General features: G+C 35.1%; 1 protein-coding gene and 1 long non-coding RNA gene across 4 annotated transcripts in view; one reads left to right on the top strand and one right to left on the bottom strand.

Moving 5' to 3' along the window:
* LOC133041004 (uncharacterized) overlaps positions 1-26,344 on the top strand; it is a 47,511-nt gene that overhangs the window by 18,299 nt on the left and 2,868 nt on the right. The window lies entirely within an intron of this gene.
* The window catches only part of AGL (amylo-alpha-1, 6-glucosidase, 4-alpha-glucanotransferase), a 76,525-nt gene continuing 51,922 nt past the window's right edge, over positions 1,742-26,344 (bottom strand). For both annotated transcript variants that reach the window (XM_061121307.1, XM_061121308.1), the window contains exons 27-34: positions 25,791-25,902; positions 16,979-17,114; positions 15,855-15,967; positions 14,600-14,811; positions 13,214-13,311; positions 11,131-11,218; positions 10,898-11,031; positions 1,742-4,152 (exon numbers count right to left, since the gene is read on the bottom strand). In XM_061121307.1, the coding sequence (XP_060977290.1) occupies positions 4,035-4,152; positions 10,898-11,031; positions 11,131-11,218; positions 13,214-13,311; positions 14,600-14,811; positions 15,855-15,967; positions 16,979-17,114; positions 25,791-25,902 (1,011 nt within the window). In that variant the 3' untranslated portion in view covers positions 1,742-4,034. The remainder of the gene's footprint in view (positions 4,153-10,897; positions 11,032-11,130; positions 11,219-13,213; positions 13,312-14,599; positions 14,812-15,854; positions 15,968-16,978; positions 17,115-25,790; positions 25,903-26,344) is intronic.

Raw genomic sequence — 26,344 nt, forward strand, 5'->3', positions numbered from 1 at the left:
AAGAGTTCACAAAGATAAAAACACTAAAATATCTAATTAAATAAAAATGAAAGTTTCTGTAAGTTAAACAAAAAACCTCTAACCTGTCGACTAAAAAAGATGTACAACTTGAGAGTTTTTTTTTATTCCTTTATTAGGCCTTATTTAATGAGAACTATTTTCTATAATCAAATGTACATTCTTTTTTTAACATTGACTGGGTGGGGGGTTTAGGAGAGAATGGATAAACGTATAAGTGTGGCTGAGTCCCTTTGCTGTTCACCAGAAACTACCACAACTTTGTCAACTGGTTACATCCCAATAATAAAAAATTTAAACTTTGGGAAAAAATAAAATAATAAAATTAAATGAAAAAAAGAAATAATAACTTATGAATAAAACTGGTCAGAGATGTAATAGTTGAATTTTTACTGAATATTTGACACCTTTTGTCCCCCAAATAGGTTTAAATTAGCTTTTTAAAATAACCAACTAATTTCCTGGATGTAAGGAAGAGTAAGGGATTCTCAGAATTGAAAAGCAGCTGCTATTCTCTCTTTTTTTTAAGATTAATTAATTAATTTTACAACATTGTATTGGTTTTGCCATACATTGACATGAATCAGCCACGGGTGTACATGAGTTCCTCATCCTGAGCCCCCCTCCCACCTCCCTCCCCATCCCATCCCACTGGGTCATCCCAGTGCACCAGCCCTGAGCACCCTGTATCATGCATCGAACCTGTGCTGGTGATTGGTTTCACATATGATAATTTACATGTTTCAATGCCATTCTCCCATATCATCCTGTCCTCGCCCTCTCCCACAGAGTCCAAGTTTTATTTGGGGCAAAATGAGGACTGCAGCCCGGGAGGCAGCATCTCAGATAGCTCTGAGAGACTGCTCCAAAGCAGCAGTGAGGGAAAGTCAATGTATAAGGTTTTGGTGAAGAGGGAGTTCAATACCATGAAGCACTCAATTTACAAAAGGTTTTTTGTTAGTCATGAGGGTCTGATGTCACCATGAATGGATTTAGTGCTTCTCTAGATATGAGGAGATGCAAGGATTGAGATCATAAAATCTGTTCCTAAAAACATCCAACTAAAGACCTGTCCCACCGGATTCCCTGGAGCACAGAGTGCCTCTCTCTGAAGGTCACCAGCTATAGCAGCATGGGGTTCAATCTCAGTAGAGGCAGATGGCAGATGCCTTGTGATTGGCAATGCTCTTGGTAACTGCCAATTTGTAGCTGACAAACCCAATACCAGATATGCTAAGAAATATATATTTGGAAAAAACTGCCCAAATGACAACGTATCAGTATTATTTAATAGTGCAAGTCTTATACAAATGGAAAAACCACCTCTGAACTGAGCAACTTAAACATGAGTTTATTATTTTGGTGCACTGAAGATTTCTATAAATAAGTGTGGCAAGTTTGACCAATTCACTCATACTCATGAAAGGTAAAAAAATTCACAGTAGCGCAAATGATTCCAGGAAATAACCTGGAGTATGTATAGCTGCTAACATATTCAACATAGGTCAATTTATACATCAAAAGTTAACTTTGCTCCTAATTTCAACATGGCTAATTAAATAAATTACCAAACAGCCTAAAATTCTTCCTCCTATCTTTGTTTCCATACATACTGCAAAAAGATAAAGCACCCCAAATAAGCAAGTCCTGAATAAATGGTAGTAGTAAATAAGCATCAACAAATTAGTTAACTGCTAAATAATGGAATAAATGCAAAATACAGTCCTTTAGAAAAGATTTTTATTTTCTTGGCACAGACATAAAAATGACAGTTGCCTACTAGACAGAGCAGGTGAAGACATATCAGAAATGCATTACATAACGTTCATAGACAGGATGACAGGTCTCATGTTTCCTCAGTTATCTGTGAAACGTATTAAATTATCACAGCATACTGGTTAAACTGGCAAACTTCTCAAGTAAAAGAGTAAGACTGATCTGAATTGATTAAGAATCAGGGCACAGAACCATTCTCAATATGTGATATAATGGTACCTCATTCAACACCACAGAGGAATGAAGTATTCTATTTAAACGTTTTTTAGTCAAACAACATTTATCCCTCTAAAATCTAAAGCTATTAATATTAACAATCTTTGATAAAATAATGTGTAACATGCTTCTTAAGCTTTAAAATAGGCCATGCAGATTATAATAATGTTCTTTCATTAATATTCCTAATAAAAATGTGAATTGCTTAATTTTCTAGTGTAATACGATATCCTAAAAATGTACTGGTGAGGTGGATATCTGCCCTACCATAGATAACCCAACATGGCTGTTTTTAAAATTGTCAGCTTGTTATTATTTATTTATTAGGATTAATTTACTCATTTACTTATTTACTTATCATATTTAACCATCAGCCAGCCATTGCTTCTTGCTTTTTTTTTAAGCAGATTTAATGTTGGTCTTAATTACTTTTCTTATCACTTTTAATATAGAAGTTTAATTATAACAGAACTATGTGAATCTTTGATAACTAACGGTTCTCCCTCTCAAGGAAGGTCATTTTTCTAACTGCACAGGTTAGAGAAGGTCAGACACTGAACAGTGAAGAAGGAAGGAAAACTTGGAAATCAACGCATCCTTATGTAAAAGTCAATCTGCTTTAGGTTGGGAAACCAGAAAACCAATAGGTAACACTGAAGTAGGGTTGAGCATGGGTATTTGGCATCTGAAACATTTTTATATTTTTACTACCCAGAAGTTTTAGCTTACTTGTTTTCCCCTATTTTCACTCTTTCTTCATAGTTAAGGGAGTTGGGCATATGACTTCTAGGTGAGAAAAGTGTTATCGTACCACTATTTTAACTATAAATGTTACAACTGAATAATGAAATGGATTTTTGCAACTATATTCTTTCAGCTGAAAGTATAATGATCTAATTGTGCCTTCTTGAGACAAAAAGAGATAGTTTTTAAAAAAATCATCTAGAAAATAAGTACTATTAAAAATGTCAAATCATACAAATGTTAAGTGTTTTTTCTTTTATGACTTTTCCAAATTTAAGCTATCTTAAAATAACATGAAAAACTATTCAAGTGATTTTATTGGATTCAAGATAACTGCTGAATTCATATCTCTATTTTAAGCTTGTTCTCCATGGTAAACTTGTCAACAGTTTTCAGTTAATAGGAAACCAATATAATACACTTTTATACACAAACTAAAACTAGTTATTTTTAGAAAATTAATATAGTACCTTTTTCTTTAAAATTCTCATAAATATGTCTGAAGGTTTGCATTACGAAAATGTAAACCCTCTCAAAGTAGGAAAATGGAACACAAGACTAATTTTATAAAATTTTTCTTAGAAAATAAATTTCTAATACTTTGTGATTTTTTCATATAGCCTATGCATCATTAGCACAATTAAATATATGTTAAATATACTGTTGAAATTCATTGTATTAAAAACATATTACACTATGAGTGGAAAAAATAAAAGCACATTATAAACATCTGTGCTTCACTTACAAACATATATTGTAGGTGGACATTTCCATCATTCCATATTCATTTAGTATCTTCTGAATGCAATTTGGAAGGTGCTAGAAATACTACTAGTAAAAGGTTGAGGAGGTTAATTAGCCACAGTTTATTCAGTATATACTGTTACTAAAGAAAATATATACCACCATTTGAAGATACTTTTCCATTTCTTTCATTATTACATTCTCATATTTCATTTCACTTATGTACAAAAAGAATATTACATGATTTTTCTTTTTCAAACTCTGGCTTTCAAATTATTTATTTCTAGACATTTGAAGAATACTTATTGAATTCAAAAGACAAACATTCCATTGGTAGTGATAATTTTTTTCTTACTCAAATCAAAAACTACATTAGCAAAACCAATGCTTTATAGTCTTACCTATTAGGGCATCAATATTATATGAATGAGATTTAAAAAATGACTTTAGCATGTGCATATAAAGCATTTACATTACATTATGACTGCATTCAACAACAGAACTGATTGCATACCTAAGAAATATGCATAAGTCAACTATAAGTCATAGAGTGTTTCAAGAACAGCAGCAATTGACCAGGCTTGTGTTTCACAGCTGAAAGGACAGTATTGGCCATTCTCGTTGGTCAGCTCTGGAAGTCCTTTCCAAGGGGATCTTAAGAAAGAAGAGCCATTTTATGAGATATAATCAAACATATATCTTGTTGGATTAATAAAATAGGCAATACAGCTGGTGATTTTTGCCTTCTCTTTTAGAAAACAATCATATGTACCCATTTACTACAAAATAAAACAGGCTATACTAAAGATTACATATAAAGAACTTAGACTGAAATTATTCTTTGACATTCAATCTTTAGGATTTAAGACTTTCAATTACAAAGGAGTCCCTTTAAGTACCGAAAACAGGAAAATACCACTACAAGTAATGTAAGTATAGAGATAAACATCCTCTCAGGCCTAATTTTATTTCTTTTAGAGTAAGTTTATGAGACTCAAATTGTAATTATATGAATGTACTATGTTTGATCTTGACAAAATTATAAAACGAACATGAAATGATGCAGAAGGAAAAGACAATGATTAGGAAAAACATGCCAATTAATATAACAATTCAAATTTCTACACAAATTTCTCATTTTCCTGAATAATAGTACAGTTGATACTTACTGTACATTTACTATGCTCTAATACTAGTGCTTTATGTACATTATCTCAGTTAATACTCACGGCAACCCTATGAGGTAGGTATCACAACTATTCTTCTAGAATAGAAACACATAGAACTTCAAGGAGAAAGAGGCAAATCCATAATTGTAAAATAAAATGTTACCTTTCTAGGTAACTCACAGTACAAGTAGACAGAAAATCTGCAAGTATTTTGTACAACACTAGCCTGCAATGCAAGAGACTGGGATTCAATCACTGGGTCAGGAAGATCCCCTGGAGAAGGAAATGGCAACCCACTCCAGTATTCCTGCCTGGAAAATTCCATGGACAGAGGAGCCCAGAGAGCTACAGTCCATGGGATCACAGAGTCAGACACAACTGAGTGACTAATGCTCATCAACCTAGTTGACATTTTAAGAACACCCCATCCAATGTCGTGGCTTCCCTTGTAGCTCAGTTGGTAAAGCCTGCCTGCAACACAGGACACCTGGGTTCGATCTGTGGGTTGGGAAGATCCCCTGGAGAAGGAAATGGCAATCCACTCCAGTATTCTTGCCTGGAGAATCCCATGGACAGAGGAGCCTGGCGGGGCTATAGTCCATGGGGTCGCAAGAGTCAGACATGACTTAGCAACTAAACCACACCACCACCCAATGATAACAGAAGGCACACTATTTTACTTGCAGTTTAGTGACCTAGTTAGAACATATTTTGAGCTATAAAATAAGTATCAATAAGTTTAGAAAGATTAGTCATATAAAATACATTTTTTGACCACAATAGAATTAACTTTGAAATCAGTTATAGAAACATCTCTGGAAAATTCCTAAATATTTTAAAACTAAATAACACCTTTATAAATAACCTATGAGTCAAAGAAGAAGCTAAGGGAAAAACCGAAAGTATTTTCAACTGAATTAAAAAAACATAACACATCAGAATTTTGAGGTATTGTTAATTTAGTACATAGAAGGAAATTTAGCACTAAGTACCTATACTAGAAAAGAAGAAGTCTTTAAATCAGTGACCTCAACATACACCTTGAAAAAAACAGAAAAAGAAAATAAACCTAAAGTAAGTAGAAGAGAATAATAAAAATTAGCATAGAAATCAATGAACTAAAAACTGAATAATATGAAAAAAAATTGACAAACTCAAAAGCTGGTTCTTTAAGAAGACCAATAAAATTGATAAGCCTCTAGTCAGACAGATCAGGAAAAAAAAGGAAAAATACAACTTATCAACATCAAGAATGAGAATACTGACATTATTACAGATTCTATAGAAAATTTAAAAAGTAATAATGTACTTTAGGTGAAACCATTTCATGATTTGTGGCAAATATTTTTGATCTATCTTTTCATTTAATCTTGACAACAAGTAATGAGATATTATTATTCCCATTTTATAGATGAAGAAATTTATTTCAGAGACGTTAAGTAATTTACTGAAAGTTGCACATGAAAATTAGCAGCAAGGACAGATTTGAATCCAAAGCTCATAGTTAAAGCTAATGGTAATAAAACTAGCTATAGGAAACAGTAAGAAATAAAAATGGAAAGGCAGTTGGAGAAAAAATTGTGGAAACTAAATAATTCAGATTTCATTTTGTAACCAATGGGGAATTGCTAAAGATTTTAAACATAAGATTAAAATTGTGAGAGTTACACGTCAACAAAATTGAGCTTGTTTGGGGTGATATGACAAAATGGAGAGAGAAGAGTAGAAGTCTGGAGGCTGATTGCCTAGTCCAGAGAAAAGATTATGAGTTACAGACTAGGCACGGGCAAAAGAAAGGAAGACAGTGGGTTATTAAAAGGAAGAGAGCTAGAATCAAGTCTTGACAAATATCTGGATGTTCTGGAGAGGTAATGAAGTAAAGTTAAAAAGTACCTGGGGTGTCTGAGCTTGCAGACCATGAATAATGGTAATACTATAACAAAGATGGGAAGCATAGGAAGAAAAAAACTGTGAGAGAAAATGAGTGATGGCAGAAGGACATCCAAGGTAAGAAGTTTATTAAGTAGTTGAAAAGTAGAAGAGGGGTTTATGAAAGTTCAAGATTACCTGAAGAGTGAAGATGTGAGACTAGGTGAAATATAACAGAAGACAAGGTAGACAGAAAAGAAAAGAAGATCAAGGATAGATTTTTTTTCAGAATGAATGTGTTTTTAGGTTCCAGAAAGCAAAGCCAGGAAAACAGCAAATAGAGCCAATCATGTAGTGGTTAAGGGCACAGTCCGTGAAACCATATTGCCTGGAGTTTAGTAAGAGCTCTACCAAATTACTTGCCATTTGACTGTGTATAAATTACTTAAATTTATAAGCTTCCATTATAAAATGGAGATAGTAGCTCATATCTGAGTTAGTATCTTATTATCTTTATTAGTGTACTAATAAATTAATCCTCAAAACAACACCGGCACATACCTTAAATAGATGAGGAAACAGAGGCTTAGAGAAGTTAAATAACTTGCCCACAACCACGCAGCTAATAAGGGGAGATGCGACACTCAGAAAACAGTAATAGTAGCTATCTTATATAGCTTTTTGGATGAAATGAGTAATGTTATATGAATGCATTTAGAACAATGTCTGAAGATACTAAGTATTCAATAAATATTATTTGCTACTATTATAATTGTTACTGTTACTAGGTTAACAAGGGAAATTTAATGCTATGGCTAGCATAGGTTTTTCATGAAAAGAGGAAAGCAACTATATAGCCAGTCAAAGAAGAGAACTGAGAAGAAGTCATAGGATCTGGGAACCAGAAAGGATCTTCTTGAGTGGCTTCACCAGAATGGTGAGGGCAAAACAAAAGCCAGCTTGCATGTGATGACGACTGAGTTGGGTCAGAAAGCAAACAAACAAAAAAACTAATTCTATAGAAAATGTGGATCCTGGAAAGAAAACAGAATGATAAAACAAAGCTTGAGGTAGGAACATTATGAAGGGACTTTGTTTTAGGGTAGGCTGACAGGTATCTTCATAGCTTAGGAAGGAAGGATCAAGTGGAATACCAAGTAAGGATAATCATTTGACAAGGACGTGGAACAGGTAGGAGGGATGGGATTATAGGCAAAAGTAGAAAAATCATCTCTCCAGTGCAAGATATTCTTAGTCCTCATGGAAAAAAGGGAAGAAAGAAAACTAATGCAAATATTGGGAAATATTGTCATGCAATAAAGGTCAGAACACAAGAATGTTTACATTACAAAGACTTCAGACTTAATCTCTGGATGAGGTAGTAGTTTGACAGGACTAAGGTTTCTGGACTGTATTTAAGCTAATGAAAATAAACTTTGAAAAAAAAACTTTGACAACATTCATGGTGATAAATGGAAGCCCCAAGTGTTCCTGTAGTAGAGGAGATAAAATATATGTTGCTCATGCATATTATAAATATGATATATGTACATCATATAAGATGTACATATATCTAGGATTAATCTAGAATTTGTAAAACTAAGATAGCTTTTGACCGAGTTATATCATCTTAAAAAGGCACATAACTCTGATACTATTTATCTGCTAATAGTTCAGACAAAGGATGTGACAAATGGGTTTGTAATAGTCAAAACACCAATACTGACATTTTAATTATAATATTATAAAACCATTTATGAGAATATTTATCAATATATCTTCAAACAGGTGAACTCAAAAGGCCAAGCCTGAGACCTTCAGTTTTTGTATATATCCTGTACTAACCATATCAAAAAATATTAGAAAAATTAAAAAAAACCAAAGGTTATTCCATCACACATAAAAATCATGCAATATCAAGTGTTTAAATAACAATTTAAATAATTAAAATAAGGTGAAAATTACATAGAACGTGTGTTAAAGAGTACAACTTTCAAATTTCATTGTGATACATAGAATATACAGAAATAAATTCTATGGAAAAGCCATTTACTTAATAGCTAATAAATTGACTAAACACTCAGTTCAGTTCAGTTGCTCAGTCGTGTCTGACTCTGCAATCCCATGGACTGCAGCACGAGAGGCTTCCCTGTTCATTACCAACTCCTGGAGTTTACTCAAATGCGTGTTCATTGAGTCAGTGATGCCATCCAACCATCTCATCTGTTGTCCCCTTCTCCTCCCACCTTCAATCTTTCCCAGCATCAGGGATTTTTCAAATGAGTCAGTTCTTTGCATCAGGTGGCCACAGTATTGGGGTTTCAGCTTCAAAATCAGTCCTTCCAATGACTATTCAGGACTGATTTCTTTTAAGGTGGACTGGTTGGATCTCTTTGCAGTGCAAGGAACTCTCAAGAGTCTTCTCTAACACCACAGTTCAAAAGCATCAATTCTTCGGTGCTCAGCTTTCCTTATAGTCCAACTCTCACATCCATACTTTCATGCACTGGAGAAGGAAATGGCAACCCACTCCAGTGTTCTTGCCTGGAGAATCCCAGGGATGGGAGAGCCTGGTGGGCTGACGTCTATGGGGTCGCACAGAGTCAGACACGACTGAAGTGCCTTAGCAGCAGCAGCAGCACATCCATACATGACTACTGGAAAAACCATAGTTTTGACTAGACAGATCTTTGTTGGCAAAGTAATGTCTCTGCTTTTTAATATGTGGTCTAGGTTGGTCATAACTTTCCTTCCAAGAGGCAAGTGCCTTTTAATTTCATGGCTGCAGTCACCATCTGCAGTGATTTTGGAGCCCCCAAAAATAAAAGTCTGTCACTGTCTCCACTGCTTCCCCATCTGTTTGCCATGAAGTGATGGGACCAGATGCCATGATCTTACTTTTCTGAATGTTGAGCTTAAAGCCAACTTTTTCACTCTCCTCTTTCATTTTCATCAAGAGGCTCTTTAAGTCTTCTTCACTTTCTGTGATAAGGGTAGTGTCACCTGCATATCTGAGGTTATTGATATTTCTCCCGGCAATCTTGATTCCAGCTTGTGCTTCATCCTTCCCAGTGTTTCTCATGATGTACTCTGCATATACATTAAATGAGCAGGGTGACAATATACAGCCTTTACGGACTCCTTTCCTGATTTGGAACCAGTCTGTTGTTCCTTGTTCAGTTCTAACTGTTGCTTCCTGACCCACACACAGATTTTTCAAGAGGCAGGTCAGGTAGTCTGGTATTCCCATCCCTTTCATAATTTTCCACAGTTTGTTGTGATCCACACAGTCAAAAGCTTTCACACAGTCATTAAAGCAGAAGTAGATGTTTTTCTGGAACTCTCTTGTTTTTTCGATGATCCAATGGATGTTGGCAACTTGATCTCTGGTTCCTCTGCCTTTTCTAAAACCAGCTTGAACACCTGGGATTTCACGGTTCATGTACTATTGAAGCCTGGCTTGGAGAATTTTGAGCATTACTTTACTAGTGTGTGAGATGAGTGCAACTGGGTGGTGGTTTGAGTATTCTCTGGCATTGCCTTTCTTTGGGATTGGAATGAAAACTGACCTTTCCGAGTCCTAAAGCCACTGCTGAGTTTTCCAAATTTGCTAACATATTGAGTGCAGCACTTTCACAGCATCATCCTTTAGGATTTGAAAGCACTCAATTGGAATTCCATTATCTCCACTAGGTTTGTTCGTAGTGATGCTTTCTGAGGCCCACTTGACTTCGTGTTCCAGGATGTCTGGTTCTAGGTGACTGGTCACACCATCGTGAGTATCTCGGTCATGAACAATCTTTTTTGTATAGTTCTTCTGTGTATTCTTGACACCTCTTCTTAATATCTGCTGCTTCTGTTAGGTCCATACCATTTCTGTCCTTTATTGTGCACATCTTTGCATGAAATGTTCCTTTGGTGTCTCTAATTTTCTTGAAGAGATCTCTATTTCTTTGTACTGATCACTGAGGAAGGCTTTCTTATCTCTCCTTGCTGTTCTTTGTAATTCTGCATTCGAATGAGTATATCTTTCCTCTTCTCTTTTGCCTTTCACTTCTCTTCTTTTCACAGCTATTTGTAAGGCCTCCTCAGACAACCATTTTGCCATTTTGCATTTCTTTTTCTTGGGGATGGTCTTGATCCCTGTCTCCTGTACAATGTCATGAACCTTTGTCCATAGTTCATCAGGCACTCTGTCTATCAGATCTAATCCCTTGAATCTATTGGTCACTTTCACTGTATAGTTGTAAGGGATTTGATTTAGGTCATACCTGAATGGTCTAGTGGTTTTCCTTGCTTTCTTCAATTTAAGTCTAAACACGAAACACTAATTTCAGAAATTACATGCTCTGATGACTTACCTCTCAAGATGAACATAATGTCGAGAAAGGACGTTTTTAACCAAAAATATAGTTTTTGCAGTAGTCTCCGGACCCATCAATCTGGAAAAGTACAATTTTGCACGAAGAAAATACCCAACAGGCCATAGCCACTCCTGAAAAATATAAAAATGAAGAGAAAAGAGCTGTGAATATCTAAAATTTTCTGAAAAATAACAAATTAAAAAGTCAAAGAAATAAAAAGAAATTCTTACAGGTCCTTGGTGATAATTGAAACCTTTAGCAAGATTATAGTTGTCATTGTCTAAGGCATTGTCATAAGTTCCACAGTAAACCATATCACTGCAAAATGATTGAAATTTAGGTTAAAAAAAGATCAGACATTATATAAAAAGTATCAGGAAAATTTCCTACTGAAAAAGGTAAGAAATAATACAATTATTTTATCTTCCAATCTGTAGTCTAAAGCTCATCATCCACCTAACCCTAAATTAGTATATACTGAGTTTAGAATGTGTTAGGGGATGATTAACAAATGCTTAATACCTAATACAAAAAATGTAAAATATTCAGATATCTTGCTTTCAAAGAGACACTAAATAATGGTTAAAGTTAATTATTTCACTTGTGCTTTGTCGCTTAGTTGTAGTCGACTCTTTGCGACCCCAGGGACTGTAGCCCGTCAGGCTCCTCTGTCCCTGGAATTCTCTAGGCAAGAATACTGGAATGGTTAACCATTCCCTTCTCCAGCATTATCTTCTCGACCCAGAGATGGAACCTGGGTTTCCTGCATTGCAGGTGGATTCCTTACCGTCTGAGCCACAAGGGAAGCCCCTAATATACTTATAACAATTTAAATATACACATAATAATTTGAATTAGTAAACATTAATGATAAAGTTTTTAATTGTTATATATCAGAAAGGCTGTTTTTTAAACTTCTCCATTAAGTTATTTTAAAATTAAGTAAAATTGGTAGATTACCAGATTATAAATAGCAACTGAATATAATTTACATATATTTACAAACTAAACAAAGTTACAAACACTGCAATATTTAATACCAGATAGTTATCTACACTCTCTTTAATTAAATTATTGCTTTTTTTCTTTTAGTGAGATAGATAGACCTTATCACATAAGTATGTTTTTTTCTGTGGGTTTTTGTTCTGACCAGTGGTTCTTACCACCTCTGAAAACATTGAGAATACTTTAGAAAGCAGATAAGTTCACACATATAAAATTTTGCATCTCAAGAGTGAAATGAGTAAACAATATGTTAGGAAAAATCTACAAAGGTAAGGCTACAACAAAATGGGGATCTCTCACATATGAAACAGAAGGCAAATGATGATGGGCATCCAATTTTAAAGCAAAACAGTAGAAGAAAAAAAGAAACATCATTATAAACTCAAGAAAAAATAAAAATTGGAAAAGAAATGCAAAATGAGATAAACATTTAATCATAAAAACAAAATTACTTATTGGCTTAAATAAAAATAGTGATGTAATTATTTAGAGAAAATGGAAAGGGTTCAGGGCGAGGTAATGACACAGTTAAATCTGCCATCAAAAGAAGTGATGTGATCTGTCATCACAAGAAGTAAGCAAATAACATCTAATATTTAAAGGAGTCAAGAAATAGCTACAAACACATACTATTTAGAATTATAGGAGGAACTACTAGGAGTAACAACTTCTAAAATAAATATCGTTTCTGAGGAAACAATAAATCTATGCCTCCAATGTTCATAATCATCATGTATGACTTTTATGATCAGAAAAAATAGGCATTAGAAAATGTTCACATGACATCTTAGTTTTATAAAATTAAAATTCTTTTATTGATGATTGAATTTAGGACAAGCCCACTTTGAACCCTGATGATTATTGAAGATGTTGTTGCTGTTTAGATGCTAAGTCGTGTCTGACTCCTTGCAACCCCATGGACTGTAGCCCTCCAGGCTCCTCTGGCCATGGGATTCTCCAGCCAAGAATATTGGAGTGGGCTGGTGTCCTTGTCCAGGGATCTTCCTGACCCAGGGACCGGGGCTCACATCTCCTGCATCGGCAGGTGGCTGTTTACCACTGAGCCACTAGGGGGGCCCCTTAAGGAAGACATAGAAGGTCTTTTTAAAAATTCAGTTTGAATGCAACTTTAGAGATTTAACTGATAAGCAAAAAAATTATGACCTGATGAAATAAAATAACACCATTCTTAACACCCATATTTCGACTTACTCTGAACTCACAGTTTTCATGTCAGTATTAATATGATTAAATATAGTTATATATTAAATACAATATGAACTACATTCTTAATACTTTTTAACTTACTCTGGATCCAAAGTTTTCATGCCAAGAGGACCAAGCAATTTTTTTTCTGCAATCTCCAAAGCCTTCCATGCTTTTTGGGTAGTAAAGAGCTCAGGGGCCTAATGAGTGTCAAAAACAAATATACAAACTTTTTGAGATCACAGAAGTGTCTACCCACACTAGGAAAAAAACTACAAACTTTGGAAATAATGAAAACTTAAAAAATACAGTGCAGGTCCAGAAGATCAAGCGTAGATGTCTAATCAGACCTAATTCTATCAGGCTGACTTGGAAGCACTGACCTTGGCCCTAGAGATTAGGGAAGCTGTTTGGGGTGATTGTTTCCTTGTGCCACTTTAAGGAAGTTTACTAGTTCCAAAAGGAAGTTGCCATAGTTCCAGTGAAGGCAGAACATAAGATTTACATTATCTTCCTTTAAGTTCACCTGGAACTCATTTTTTGCTTTTAGTGTCATAATGAAACACAGAAGGATATGCACTGGAATAGCATGAGTACATTTGCTTGTGATATGGAGAAGGAGAGAAAGATGACTAAGTGACTAAAACTCCACATTAAATTTAAATGTTAAATAAAATCAACGCACACTGAACCAAAGCTACCTTTATGTACTTTTGTATTTTTTATTCTACTATAATTAATAATACAATATTTAATACTCTTTTAGGTGGCAACACCTGGACACAGATGTTGAACACATACCTTCTCTGTTTTACTGTACTTTGAGACTAAAGTATAGATAAAAAAGGAGAGTCAAGCATTCTTGAGTAGACAGAACTAATTAGAGCAATACAACAACAGCAAAAAGCAGAATGTGAATTGAAGCTACTCATATTAGTTCATTAGTCCAGATGTTTCCAACTAGTGAGCTGAGGCATGGCACAGGTGTGCTGAGAAACAGAGGCCCTCAGCTTTCCCCACAGCTGGGTGGGGTCTGGGGCTCAAAGAAGCGGGTGGTTCTGGCAGCAACCTAATCCATTTCGCCCAGTGTGCTGTACAAACATCATCATTTTCCTTTTCTAAAAATCATCATTTTCTATGTGTTATGACATAAAAACATTGAGAAGAACTTCATTATTCATCACCCATTATTTTCTATTTTTTGACATCAAATGTTATAGTTAAGGGTGTTACGCTTTATTCATTAGAAAAGACCATATAGTCTATGGCCATACCACTCTTAATGCGCCTGATCTCTTCTGATCTCGGAAGCTGAGTAGAGTTGGGCCTGGTTAGTACTTGGATATGAGAAAAGACCATATAAAACTAGCTAGTAAATAACTCACTTTTTAACAATTCAATGAATTTGAGAACAAATGAGAATAAAGAACTAAATAAACCCTATCATGACATTTTTGAAATTTGAAAAGAACAAAGCAAATTACTCACCACAACCATTGCTATGGTAAAGTTAGGCCTGAGCTGGTAGTCACACCACGGGCTTGATGCTCCGTAACTGTCTTTGTATATGCCCCGCTTGTGTACCAGATTAGGGTGCTTTTCACTGACATCTGCAGGGTCTTCTGACACATAAAATAACTTTTCAAAGTTCTCTTGTATTTTTCTGTTCCATTCATCATATGAGACTCTCACAAGCTTTCCTGAAACATTATAAAAGACTTGGTAGTTTTAAGCATTCAGAGAAACTCATACATTTAGTTAAAGCTGAAGAGTAATATTTAGTCAATAAATTATACACTTTTTTGGAAAGTGTCAGGGTCTTTTGAAGGACACTAGCCAGAAATAAAAAATTATCTTTCACTGTATTACTAAAAAAAGGATTAGACTCCAACAAATGATCCCAGATCATTTGTCTTTGTTTGGGTCACTCTTACTGTTGATAAAATTATCTTTATTAAGCACTTGAAAGCAGGCTAGTCTGAATTGAGAGGTGCTAGAAGTATAAAATATATACTGTATTTCTAAGACACAGTACCCCTCAAAAGAATGTAAAACAGTCGTGAATAATTTCATAGTGATTACATGTTGAAATAATCTTTCGTATATACTGAGTTAATGAAAATATACTCATTAATTAATTTCACCTGTTTAACTCTTTAAAATGTAGGTACTAGAAAATTATATTTCTATTGGACAGCACTATTCCAGAAAAAAAAAGATGTAAAGATTTCATAATTGTTCACCAAAACTTGACCTGATCATAGTCATATCATATCAAGGAAAAAAAATAAGTATGATGCTATTCATATGTCAGTTCAAAGTTGCTATAAAAATATAGTTAGTAATCAGGTTTGTTACAATTTTCATACTAGTAAATGGAACTCCAGTACTTTGGCCACCTCATGCGAATAGTTGACTCATTGGAAAAGACCCTGATGCTGGGAGGGACTGGGGGCAGGAGGAGAAGGGGACGACAGAGGATGAGATGGCTGGATGGCATCACTGACTCGATGGACATGAGTTTGAGTAAACTCCGGGAGTTGGTGATGGAGAGGGAGGCCTGGCGTGCGGTGATTCACGGGGTCATAAAGACTCAGACACGACTGAGCGACTGAACTGAACTGTCTTTCCTTTTAATCTTAAGGGTTTTCTAATACTAGTTCATTGAGTCACATGATGATTATGTAGATTAAGCATATAGACAGTCATCGGACTTTCTTTGCAAACAAAAGAAATAGCTTACCATGTCTTTTCACTGTAACATAATGATAAGGAAAAATATTTTTTTGGGATAATTCCAGCAACCAACGAACAGCAGATTTACTCAGGCCCACAATTTCCACAGCAGATCCATCTCTAAAATTAAAAATAAATTTTATTCTGTGACAATGAGTAATTTAAGCACTATTTAAAGGGCATTCAAAAAATAATTTTGAAGAATTATATAACTAATGTATTATAAAAGTGACTATAAAAATCCTTACTTTATAGGAGGTGTGTGGCATATATAAGAAATTTCTCCTTTTATTACTTTTGGATTGCTTAGCATCTTATTTTTTAAAAATTATATGAAGTAGAATACAGACTATGGAGTAAAAGGAGATAGCTTCTGGAAAAAGGCAGAAGTAGGAATCAAAGAATATTGTGACAGGATTCCAGAGAAAAGAAAATATAGGATATAGGACTAAACAAAGCCAGGGAAGGTGAGCATCATAATTTGAAAGCTCATTTTTAAGGAAAATGAAACAGAAGTTCAAGATCTAATAATTCATCAAAATAAGTGTTTTTAAAAAGAACATGCAAAATACATAATGACAGCTTCCATTTAACAATTTTTTTGACATTTCTGATTGAAGATAAAATTTGGATAAGAACATAGTTTCTTAGACTTGATACTGTAGTAAGAACTTAAAATAATAAAAAGAAATGATGAGATAAAAGATTAAAACATTAAGGGGAAAATATTTAGAAAGGATTTCATAAAAGGTAAGACAACTGGTTGTTTTCTGTATTTATAAGAGATAATAATAATGAATTATTTATAACTGAAAATACTTCAGGTTATAAAGAAATGTCTTAACCATGGGGATAATGAATCATAAAACTTTCCTTTGAGGTGCTTGTAGGGAATCAATCCATGAGAACATCCAGAAGAGAACAGATAGTTTTACTTGATCACATATCAAGAGGATTGTACATGTGTATATTGGGGGAGAGAAAGGAGTACGTGGAAGGAGAAGTGGGAGGAAGGAAGCAAAATTTTGACTGATTTACCAAGAACACTTCGTGGTTAATAGAATAAAAGATTCCACAAGTATATCACTTTACAAATGATATAATTATATAAACACTATAAATAAACACTACCTTGGAGTGGCTGGGATTCCTTTGTTTCTAGCTCTGTCACTTTCTCCCATTTTATCCATCCATGTACCACAATTGAAGCGATTTCCTCCATAAACAAATCCTGTTTCTTCATCAACCCCTGCAGTAATATTAAAACCTGAAAATAAAAATAAACCATTTATAAAATTTAAAAGGAATATAATAAATTAGGAAAATTACTCTGGAGAACAATTTGGTAATACCTTAAAAGTTGAAGATGTGCAAATCAAAACTACAATGAAGTGCTATGTTATACCCGCCAGAATGGCTAGCATCAAAAAGTCTACAAATAACAAATGTTGGAGAGGATGTGGATGAAAGGGTACCCATGTACCGTATTGGTGGGAAAGTAAACTGGTGCAGCCACTATATTTTTAATACACAAGATAGGTCATGTTATTCATGTTCAAAACTGTTCACTGGCTCATTTCAGTATGAAAATTCCTTAAAAAACTAAAAATAGAACTACTATATGATCCAGTAATTCCACTCCTGGACATATATCCAGAAAAGATGAAAACTGTAATTCAAGAAGATACATACATTCAATTCAAGAAGATACCCTAATATTCATAGCAGCACTATTTACAGTAGCCAAGACATGAAAACAACCTAAATGTCCACCAGCAGATGAATGAATAAAGGCGACGTGGTGTATATATATACAGTGATCTACTTTAATATAAATCTGTTTGAGTACTGGTGAGATTGAATGCTTCCCTTATGTTTATTAATGGATAGTTGATGCACCTCCTTGGGCAAGCTACTTTTGCCTCCTTTCCTATTTCCTCTATTATGAGCTAGGAATAGAGGGACTAGTTTTTGGAAAATGTTTGTCAAGTGATACACAAAGGCAAAGAGCTTTTTAATTTACTTGATACTAAATAACTGGACAGTCAATGTTTAGTGACTAAATCTCAGGGATTTGGCCACGAAGTCAAAAGAATGCACACAAAAAGGTACATAGGTCAAAATGACTATGAATGAACAGGTTGTTTCAGATGCATAAAGTGAGTAGAAAATCTATCTTTGCACTTCCTGATGAGCTGCCAAAGTATTCCAGGCTATTGGTGCCCTTTCCATAATCAACCCTGGAGAAACTACAGAGAAGTATGTGTGAGGTACTGATGTGAACTCACATAGTGTTTGGGACAAACTAATGAGAACAGGTGAGATGTGACCAGCCTCTTTGGACTTTTATTGTACCTTGGCTCTTAAAGCTGTTGTTTTACAGCTTAAGAAGACTGCTACAGAGAACTAATAATCAAGGGAATATGAGCTTATTGGGAAAAGACAAACCTTCGATAGCAGAGGAGTCTAATGACCAGATGAGAGAAAGGAGTTGAGTAACATATTTCATATGAAGCAGAATTACTGTATCAATAGCACACAATAAGCAAAACAAATATCCTCAAACATAAGCAAGATGTTATTAACATGAAGTAGGAACAAAAGACATTAAAAATGGCTAACTGGAGATGTTAGGCCTGGAATTTTTAATAGTTGAAATAAGGAAAACAATAAAGTGATAATAAAGGGACTAAACAGTAGATGGATATAGCTAAGAGTGAAATTAGTGAGATGGAAGACAAGATGGAAAAATTCTCCAGAGGCAGCAGGAGTGGTTAAAGGCAGACAACAGAAGAAAAGCTATGGGGATAGAAATAAACAAGAAGATACTCAGACAAAAGTAACCCCAGAAAGTGAAAAGAAATAGTAAATCTCAGATTAAAAGGGCTCATAGAGGACCACATGAAACAGATACGAAAAGTTAGCGTAAAATCCCCAATTAAGACAAACAGATGGTTCTAAAACTTCAAAAAAGAAAGAGTAATCACTTCTAATAGAATGAGGTATAGGTCCATAAGACTTTCAATAGCTTTACTGGAAGTAAGACATCAACAGAATATTTTCTAAAGCACTGAAGGAAAAAAGCATTTATGTCTAATCTGTCATTTAAATATGAGGGCATAATAAAAATACTGCCAGTCATTCAAGGCCTTGGTGGGTTTGACATGTAAACTGTTGTTGTTTAGTTGGTAAGTTGTGTCTGACATGTAAATTACAACTAAAAATACTCATATAGCAACAATAAAAATAACTATAGCAAGACGCTGTAGTAGTAGGAATTGTTCTGAGAGGTTTTCATATATTAACATAAATAAATAAGCTCATTTGATTAAATCTAATAAGGAAAGAAAGAAATCTTGGAGGATATAGACAGGGGATGAAAAGATGATCAAATTACACATCAAAATTTATTGTTGCCTAAAAATAGCACTAACCAAGGAAAAGAAAAAGAAGAATAGTCACAACAATTCAAACTGAAATTTCATCTAGATAATATCAAACATGGATTGGGAGAGAGGTGCATACAATAAATTACTTAATCTGTTAGGGGTCATTATAGATTTTAACAAGGAAACGAGTACAGACATGAAAAATTAATACAGATATAGGTCATAAAAACAAGAGTCACAGGAACAAAAACAGAATGGATTATTTCAGAAATCCTACCCTACCTTCATATCACAAAGATAATCTCTCATATTGACTTTTATTAACTGTGTATGGTTTTGCATTTTACAAATCTTTTTTAAAGAAACAATTTATACAAATTGTTATATATAATTATATTAATGATATATAATTTTTATATAAATTGTTTCTGAAATAAACAATAGCATTTCTGAATAAAATAGGTAGGATTTCTGAAATAAAATATGTTGAAGGACACGATAGATAAATTGGGAAAAGGTCTGTATAATTCTAACATTAATGATGGACAAGTACCTAGAGTAAGCCAAAAACTCCTGGTAAACAACATGAAAAATATCAGAATGCCAAAAGAAAGATGAAATAAAGGTATAGAACAGGAACAAATAGTTTATAGAAAAGGAAACTTTCCAAAGATGCAATAAACATATGAGAAAATATTCAAATTCAATAACAGGAGAATTACAAGTAAAAACAACTACATATGGTTTTATAACCACATTCAGCATTAGAGGATAATGCCAAATGACGTTGGTAGGCATGGGAGTACATAAGAAGCCACTTTGGTTGGTAATGGGAATAGATACTGGTGCAGTAATTCTGGAAAAGAATGTGGTAGCACTGAAACAAAGGGCATAAAAGTATAGTATATATAGCTCTGATATACCGATGTTAACTGAAATAAGCCAGACATAAAAGGACAAAAATGATGTAATTCCATTTATTTGAGGTACCAAGAATAATCAAATTCACAGAGACAGAAAACAGATTAGTAATGACCAGGAACTGAGGGAAGGAGAGAATGAGAAATTACTGTTAACTGGGTAAGAGTTTCAGTTTGGGATGATGAAAAAGTTCTGGAGATGGATAGCAGTAATGTTTGAAAAACAGTGTGAATGGTTGAAAAACAGTGTGAATGTACTTAAAGTCACTGCACTGTACACTTAAAGAAGGCTAGAATGATGTATTTTATGATAAAATGGTAAACATGTATTTTACCACATACACTCAGCAGTAAAAAAATCCAAGCAATCCAATTAGAAAAGGGATAAAACAGAGTTTTATCATCAAAGAAGGGGTAGGGATGGTAAATATGCACATGAACAGATGTTCAATACTGTTAATAGGAAAATGCAAATCAAAAACACAATATGTAGTGGTCTACATGACTATCAGAATAGCTAAAAAACAAAACAAAAAAACAAACAAAAAAACACCAAATTCTGGCAAGGATGTGGAGAAATGATCTGTTCAGTTTGCTGGTAGGAGTGCAAAATGTTACAACCACTTTAGAAAACAGTCTCAGTTCAGTTCAGTTCAATCACTCAGTCGTGTCTGACTGTTTGTGACCCCATGGACTACAGCACACCAGGACTCCCTGTCCATCACCAAGTCCCGGAGTTTACTGAAGCTCATGTGCATTGAGCGATGATGCTATCCAACCATCTCATTCTCTGTCATCCCCTTCTCCTCCCACCTTCAATATTTCCCAGCATCAGGGTCTTTTCCAATGAGTCAGTTCTTCCCATCAGGTGGCCAAAGTATTGGAGTTTCAACTTCAGCATCAGTCCTTCCAATGAATATTCAGGACTGATTTACTTTAGGATGGACTGGTTGGATCTCCTTGCTGTCCGAGAGACTCTCAAGAGTCTTCTCCAACTGTATTTAAACTCCAATACAGTTTAAAAGCATCAATTCTTCAGTGCTCAGCTTTCTTTAGTCCAACTCTCACATCCATACATGACTCCTGGAAAACCATAGCTTTGACTAGACGGATCTTTGTTGGCAAAGTAATGTATCTGCTTTTTAATATGCGGTCTAGGTTGGTCATAACTTTTCTTTCAAGGAGCAAGCATCTTTTAATTTCATGGTTGCAATCACCATCTGCAGTGATTTTGGAGCCCCCCAAAATAAAAAGTCTGTCACTGTTTATTTGCCATGAAGTGATGGGACCAGATGCCATGATCTTAGTTTTCTGAATGTTGAGCTTCAAGCCAACTTTTTCACTCTCCTCTTTCACTTTCATCAAGAGGCTCTTTAGGTCTTCTTCATTTCTGCCATAAGCATGGTGTCATCTGCATATCTGAGGTTATTGATATTTCTCCCAGGAATCTTGATTCCAGTTTGTGCTTCATCCAGTCCAGTGTTTCTCATGATGTACTCTGCATAAGTTAAATAAACAGGGTGACAATATACAGCCTTGATGGACTCCTTTCCCTGTTTGGAACCAGTCTGTTGTTCCATGTCCAGTTCTAATTGTTGCTTCTTGACCCGCATACAGATTTCTCAAGAGGCAGGTCAGGTGGTCTGGTATTCCCATCTTTTTAAGAATTTTCCACAGTTTGTTGTGATCCACACAGTCAAAGGCTTTGGCATGGTCAATAAAGCAGAAATAGATGCTTTTCTGGAACTCTCTTGCTTTTCGATGATACAATGGATGTTGGCAATTTGATCTCTGATTGATTTCATCTGACAATTTGATCTAAATCCAGCTTGAACATCTGGAAGTTCACGGTTCATGTATTGCTGAAGCCTGGCTTGGAGAATTTTGAGCATTACTTTACTAGCATGTGAGATGAGTGCCAACTGTGTGGCAGTTTGTGCATTCTTTGGCATTGCCTTTCTTTGGGATTGGAATGAAAACTGACCTTTTCCAGTCCTGTGGCCACTGCTGAGTTTTCCAAAGTTGCTGGCATATTGAGTGCAGCACTTTCACAGCATCATCTTTTAGGATTTGAAATAGCTCAACTGGAATTCCATCTCCTCCACTAGCTTTGTTCATAGTGCTGCTTCCTAAAGCCCACTTGACTTCGTATTCCAGGATGTCTGGCTCTAGGTGAGTGATCACACCATCGCGATTATCTGGGTCATGAAGATCTTTTTTGTACAGTTCTTCTGTGTATTCTTGCCACCTCTTCTTAATATCTTCTGCTTCTGTTAGGTCCATACCAGTTCTGTCCTTTATCGAACCCATCTTTGCATGAAATGTTCCTTTGGTATCTCTAATTTTCTTCAAGAGATCTCTAGTCTTTCCCAGTCTATTGTTTTCCTCTATTTCTTTTCATTGATCACTGAGGAAGGCTTTCTTATCTCTCCTTGCTATTCTTTGGAACTCTGCATTCAAATGAGTATATCTTTCCTTTTCTCCTTTGCCTTTTACTTCTCTTCTTTTCATAGCTATTTGTAAGGCCTCCTCAGACAACCATTTTGCCTTTTTGCATTTCTTTTTTTTGGGGACGGTCTTGATCCCTGCCTCCTGTACAATGCTAAAAATCTCTGTCCATAGTTCTTCAGGCACTCTGTCTATCAGATCTAATCCCTTGAATCTATTTGTCACTTCCAAGTATAATCGTTAAGGGATTTGATTTAGGGTCTAGTGGTTTTCCCTACTTTCTTCAATTCAGAAAACAGTCTGGCAATTTCTTATAAAACAAAACATGTATATACCGTATGACCCACATTATTGGGAACAGTATGTGAATTGTGAACTTCCAGATGTTCAAGCGGATTTAGAAAAGGCAGAGGAACCAGAGATCAAGTTGCCAACATCCGCTGGATCATCAAAAAAGCAAGAGAGTTCCAGAAAATCATCTACTTCTACTTTATTGAGTATGCCAAAGCCTTTAACTGTGTGGATCACAACAAACTGTGGAAAATTCTGAAAGAAATGGGAATACCAGACCACCTGACCTGCCTCTTGAGAAATCTGTATGCAGGCCAGGAAGCAACTTTAAAACTGGGCATGGAACAACAGAGTGGTTCCAAACAGGGAAAGGAGTCTGTCAAGGCTGTATATTGTCACCCTGCTTATTTAACTTATATACAGAGTACATCATGAGATATACTGGACTGGAAGAAGCACAAGCTGGAATCTAGATAGATGGGAGAAATATCAATAACCTCAGATATGCAGATGACACCACCTTCATGGCAGAAAGCGAAGACCTAAAGAGCCTCTTAATGAAAGTGAAAGAGGAGAGTGAAAAAGTTGGCTTGAAGCTCAACATTCAGGAAACTAAGATCATGGCATCTGGTCACATCACTTCATGGCAAATAGACGGGGAAACAGTGGAAACAGTGACAGATTTTACTCTTTTGGGCTCCAAAATCACTGCAAATGGTGATTGCAGCCATGTAAAGGACTCTTGCTCCTTGGAAGAAAAGTTATGACCAATCTAGACAGCATATTAAAAAGCAAAGACATTACATAAAAACAAAGATCCATCTAGTCAAGGCTATGGTTTTTCCAGTAGTCACGTATGGATGTGAGAGTGGGACTATAAAGAAAGCTGAGCACCAAAAAATTAATGCCTTTGAACTGTGGTGCTGGAGAAGACTTTTGAGAGTCCCTTGGATTGCAGAGAGTTCCAACCAGTCCATCCTAAAGTAAATCAGTCCTGAATATTCATTGGAAGGACTGATGCTAAAGGTGAAACTCCAATACTTTGGCCACCTGATGGGAAGAACTGACTCATCGGAAAAAACCCTGATGCTGGGAAAGATTGAAGGTGGGAGGAGAAGTGGATGACAGAGCATGAGGTTGTTGGATGGCATCACCGACTCAATAGACATAAGCTTGAATAAACTCCAGGAGTTGGTGATGGACAGGGAGGCCCGGCGTGCTACAGTCCATGGGGTCACAAAGAGTTGGACATGACTGAGCGACTGAACTGAACTGAACTGATTGGGAATTTCTCCCAGAGAATTGAAAACTTAAGTTTACATAAAAACCTGTATATGTTCACAGCAACTCTATTTGTATTAGTCAAAAGAATGAAAACAATCCAAATGTCCTTCAAAAGATGAATGATATATCCATAAAAGGGAATACTACTTAGCAGTAAAAAGTAATACAATATTGATATATGCAGCAACGTGGATGGTTTTCAAGGGGAATTATATGTAACTATATATATATATATATATATATATATATATATATATATACACACACACACACACACACAGTACAGGTTACATACTACATATAACTTATGTTCATACATATATTATAGGTTACATACTATACGATGGCATTTACCTACATTCTCAAAATGCCAAAACTATAGAGATGTAGAACAGACTGGCAACTGCCAGAGACCAAGGATGGTTGCTATGACTATAAAGGATAGCACACCTTTGTGGTGATGGAATAGCCCTATATCTTGACTGTGGCAGTGGTTACATGAAGTTATACATGGGATAAAATTGCACAGAAGTACACACACACACACACACACGAGTTAATGTAAAACTGGTAAACATGGAATATGTTCTATAGGTTAATTAACAGTATTATACTGATATCTATCTCCTGATCATGATATTGCACTAAAGTTACATAAGATGTCCTCATTGGGGGAAGATGGACGAAGGGTTCAGGATACTCATGTATTATTTTTGTAATTTTATATCAGTCCCCAATTCTTTCAAAATTGAAAAGTTAAAAAAAGACTATATGTGCTTAAAGAAATGTGTATTTCATAAAGGTACATTATTATACAACAAACCCCATTGGAATATCTCTAAGGGGAATGGGTAATAAAATGAAATAAATTGTTAGCCTTGCATTGGCTAATGATGATGAGTATGTGCCATAAAAAGTGGAATATGATGAACTTCAAAGATTTAAAATATATATTGATTTTAACTCTGAATACTAATAAACCTCTTTATAAGAGCCCAAATTACAAGGGCAGACAAACTATGTATGAAATCCTAGCTCTGCCACTTAGCAGTTCTGTAGACTCTGGGCAAGCTACTCTGCTTCAGCCATCTTATCAATTAAAATGGGAACAATGAAACTCATCCCCAGTGTTCTTAGGAGTGTTAAATGGGAATAACATAGGTAAAGTAGTTAGCACAATGCCTACCTAGCACATAGTAAGCACTCAATCATTAGTAATTATTATTATGATTATAAGTGTAAGCACTAAATTAGTTTTTGGTGTTTTCAAAGTTGGCTGACAAAGGATATAAAATTTTATCTTTCCTCCAGAAACTAAAACTAAGCTGGCAAGATCAGAAACTCTTAACCTTTTTCATTATTATATTCTGAAGTTTTATACACAAATAAAATACCTGTTGAATAAACGAACAATTACAAGGTTTAATTTCATCTCATCAGTAAATCTTTATTATGTACCTAAAGTTATATACCTTCATGGGACTTCCCTGATGGTCCAGCGTTAAGACTCTGCACTCTCATTGCAGGGGGTGAGGGTTCAATCCCTGGTCAAGGAACTAGGATCCCACATGCCATATAGCGCGGCCAAAAAAAAACAAAAAAGTTATGTACCTTCATCCTTCATGTTCCGATCTATCTGTGGACCAGCATTCCTTTCTCGGAACTGTATGCCCTGCATGTGTCTTTGCATAGCTTCCTGTATTACTTCAAACAATGGTTGATCCTGTTTGAGACATGGATGTTACCTCTGTTAGAAATTACATTTTTCTTATCTTCTTCCAAATTCTACAACTGAAATTTTGTGAAAACATGTATTTTCCCTTAAAAGAAGAAATAGGGATCAGGGGTGGGACTGGGGAAAGAAGCGGCCTTCATACATCATATGATACAGCAGACCTTTCACATGTGAACATTTAACATATTGTAGTTTTAACTATAAATTTCTGTGACATGAAATAACCTGTAATTCTGCTGATACATGAAAAAGAATCTTGTGAGTTGTGTGATCTGTTAGAGTAAACAGTTCAGCTAATAAACAAATCCAGCTTATTATACAGAAATCCGAGTTTTAAACTGGCATTGTTCCAATTCATCCACATACATAGCAATGGAGACAAATTATATACTAAAATGGTAATATGTTTACATTAAAAAATTTTGGGGCA

Source organism: Dama dama, chromosome 20, assembly GCF_033118175.1.
Source record: "Dama dama isolate Ldn47 chromosome 20, ASM3311817v1, whole genome shotgun sequence".
In the NCBI taxonomy this organism is placed as follows: domain Eukaryota; kingdom Metazoa; phylum Chordata; class Mammalia; order Artiodactyla; family Cervidae; genus Dama; species Dama dama.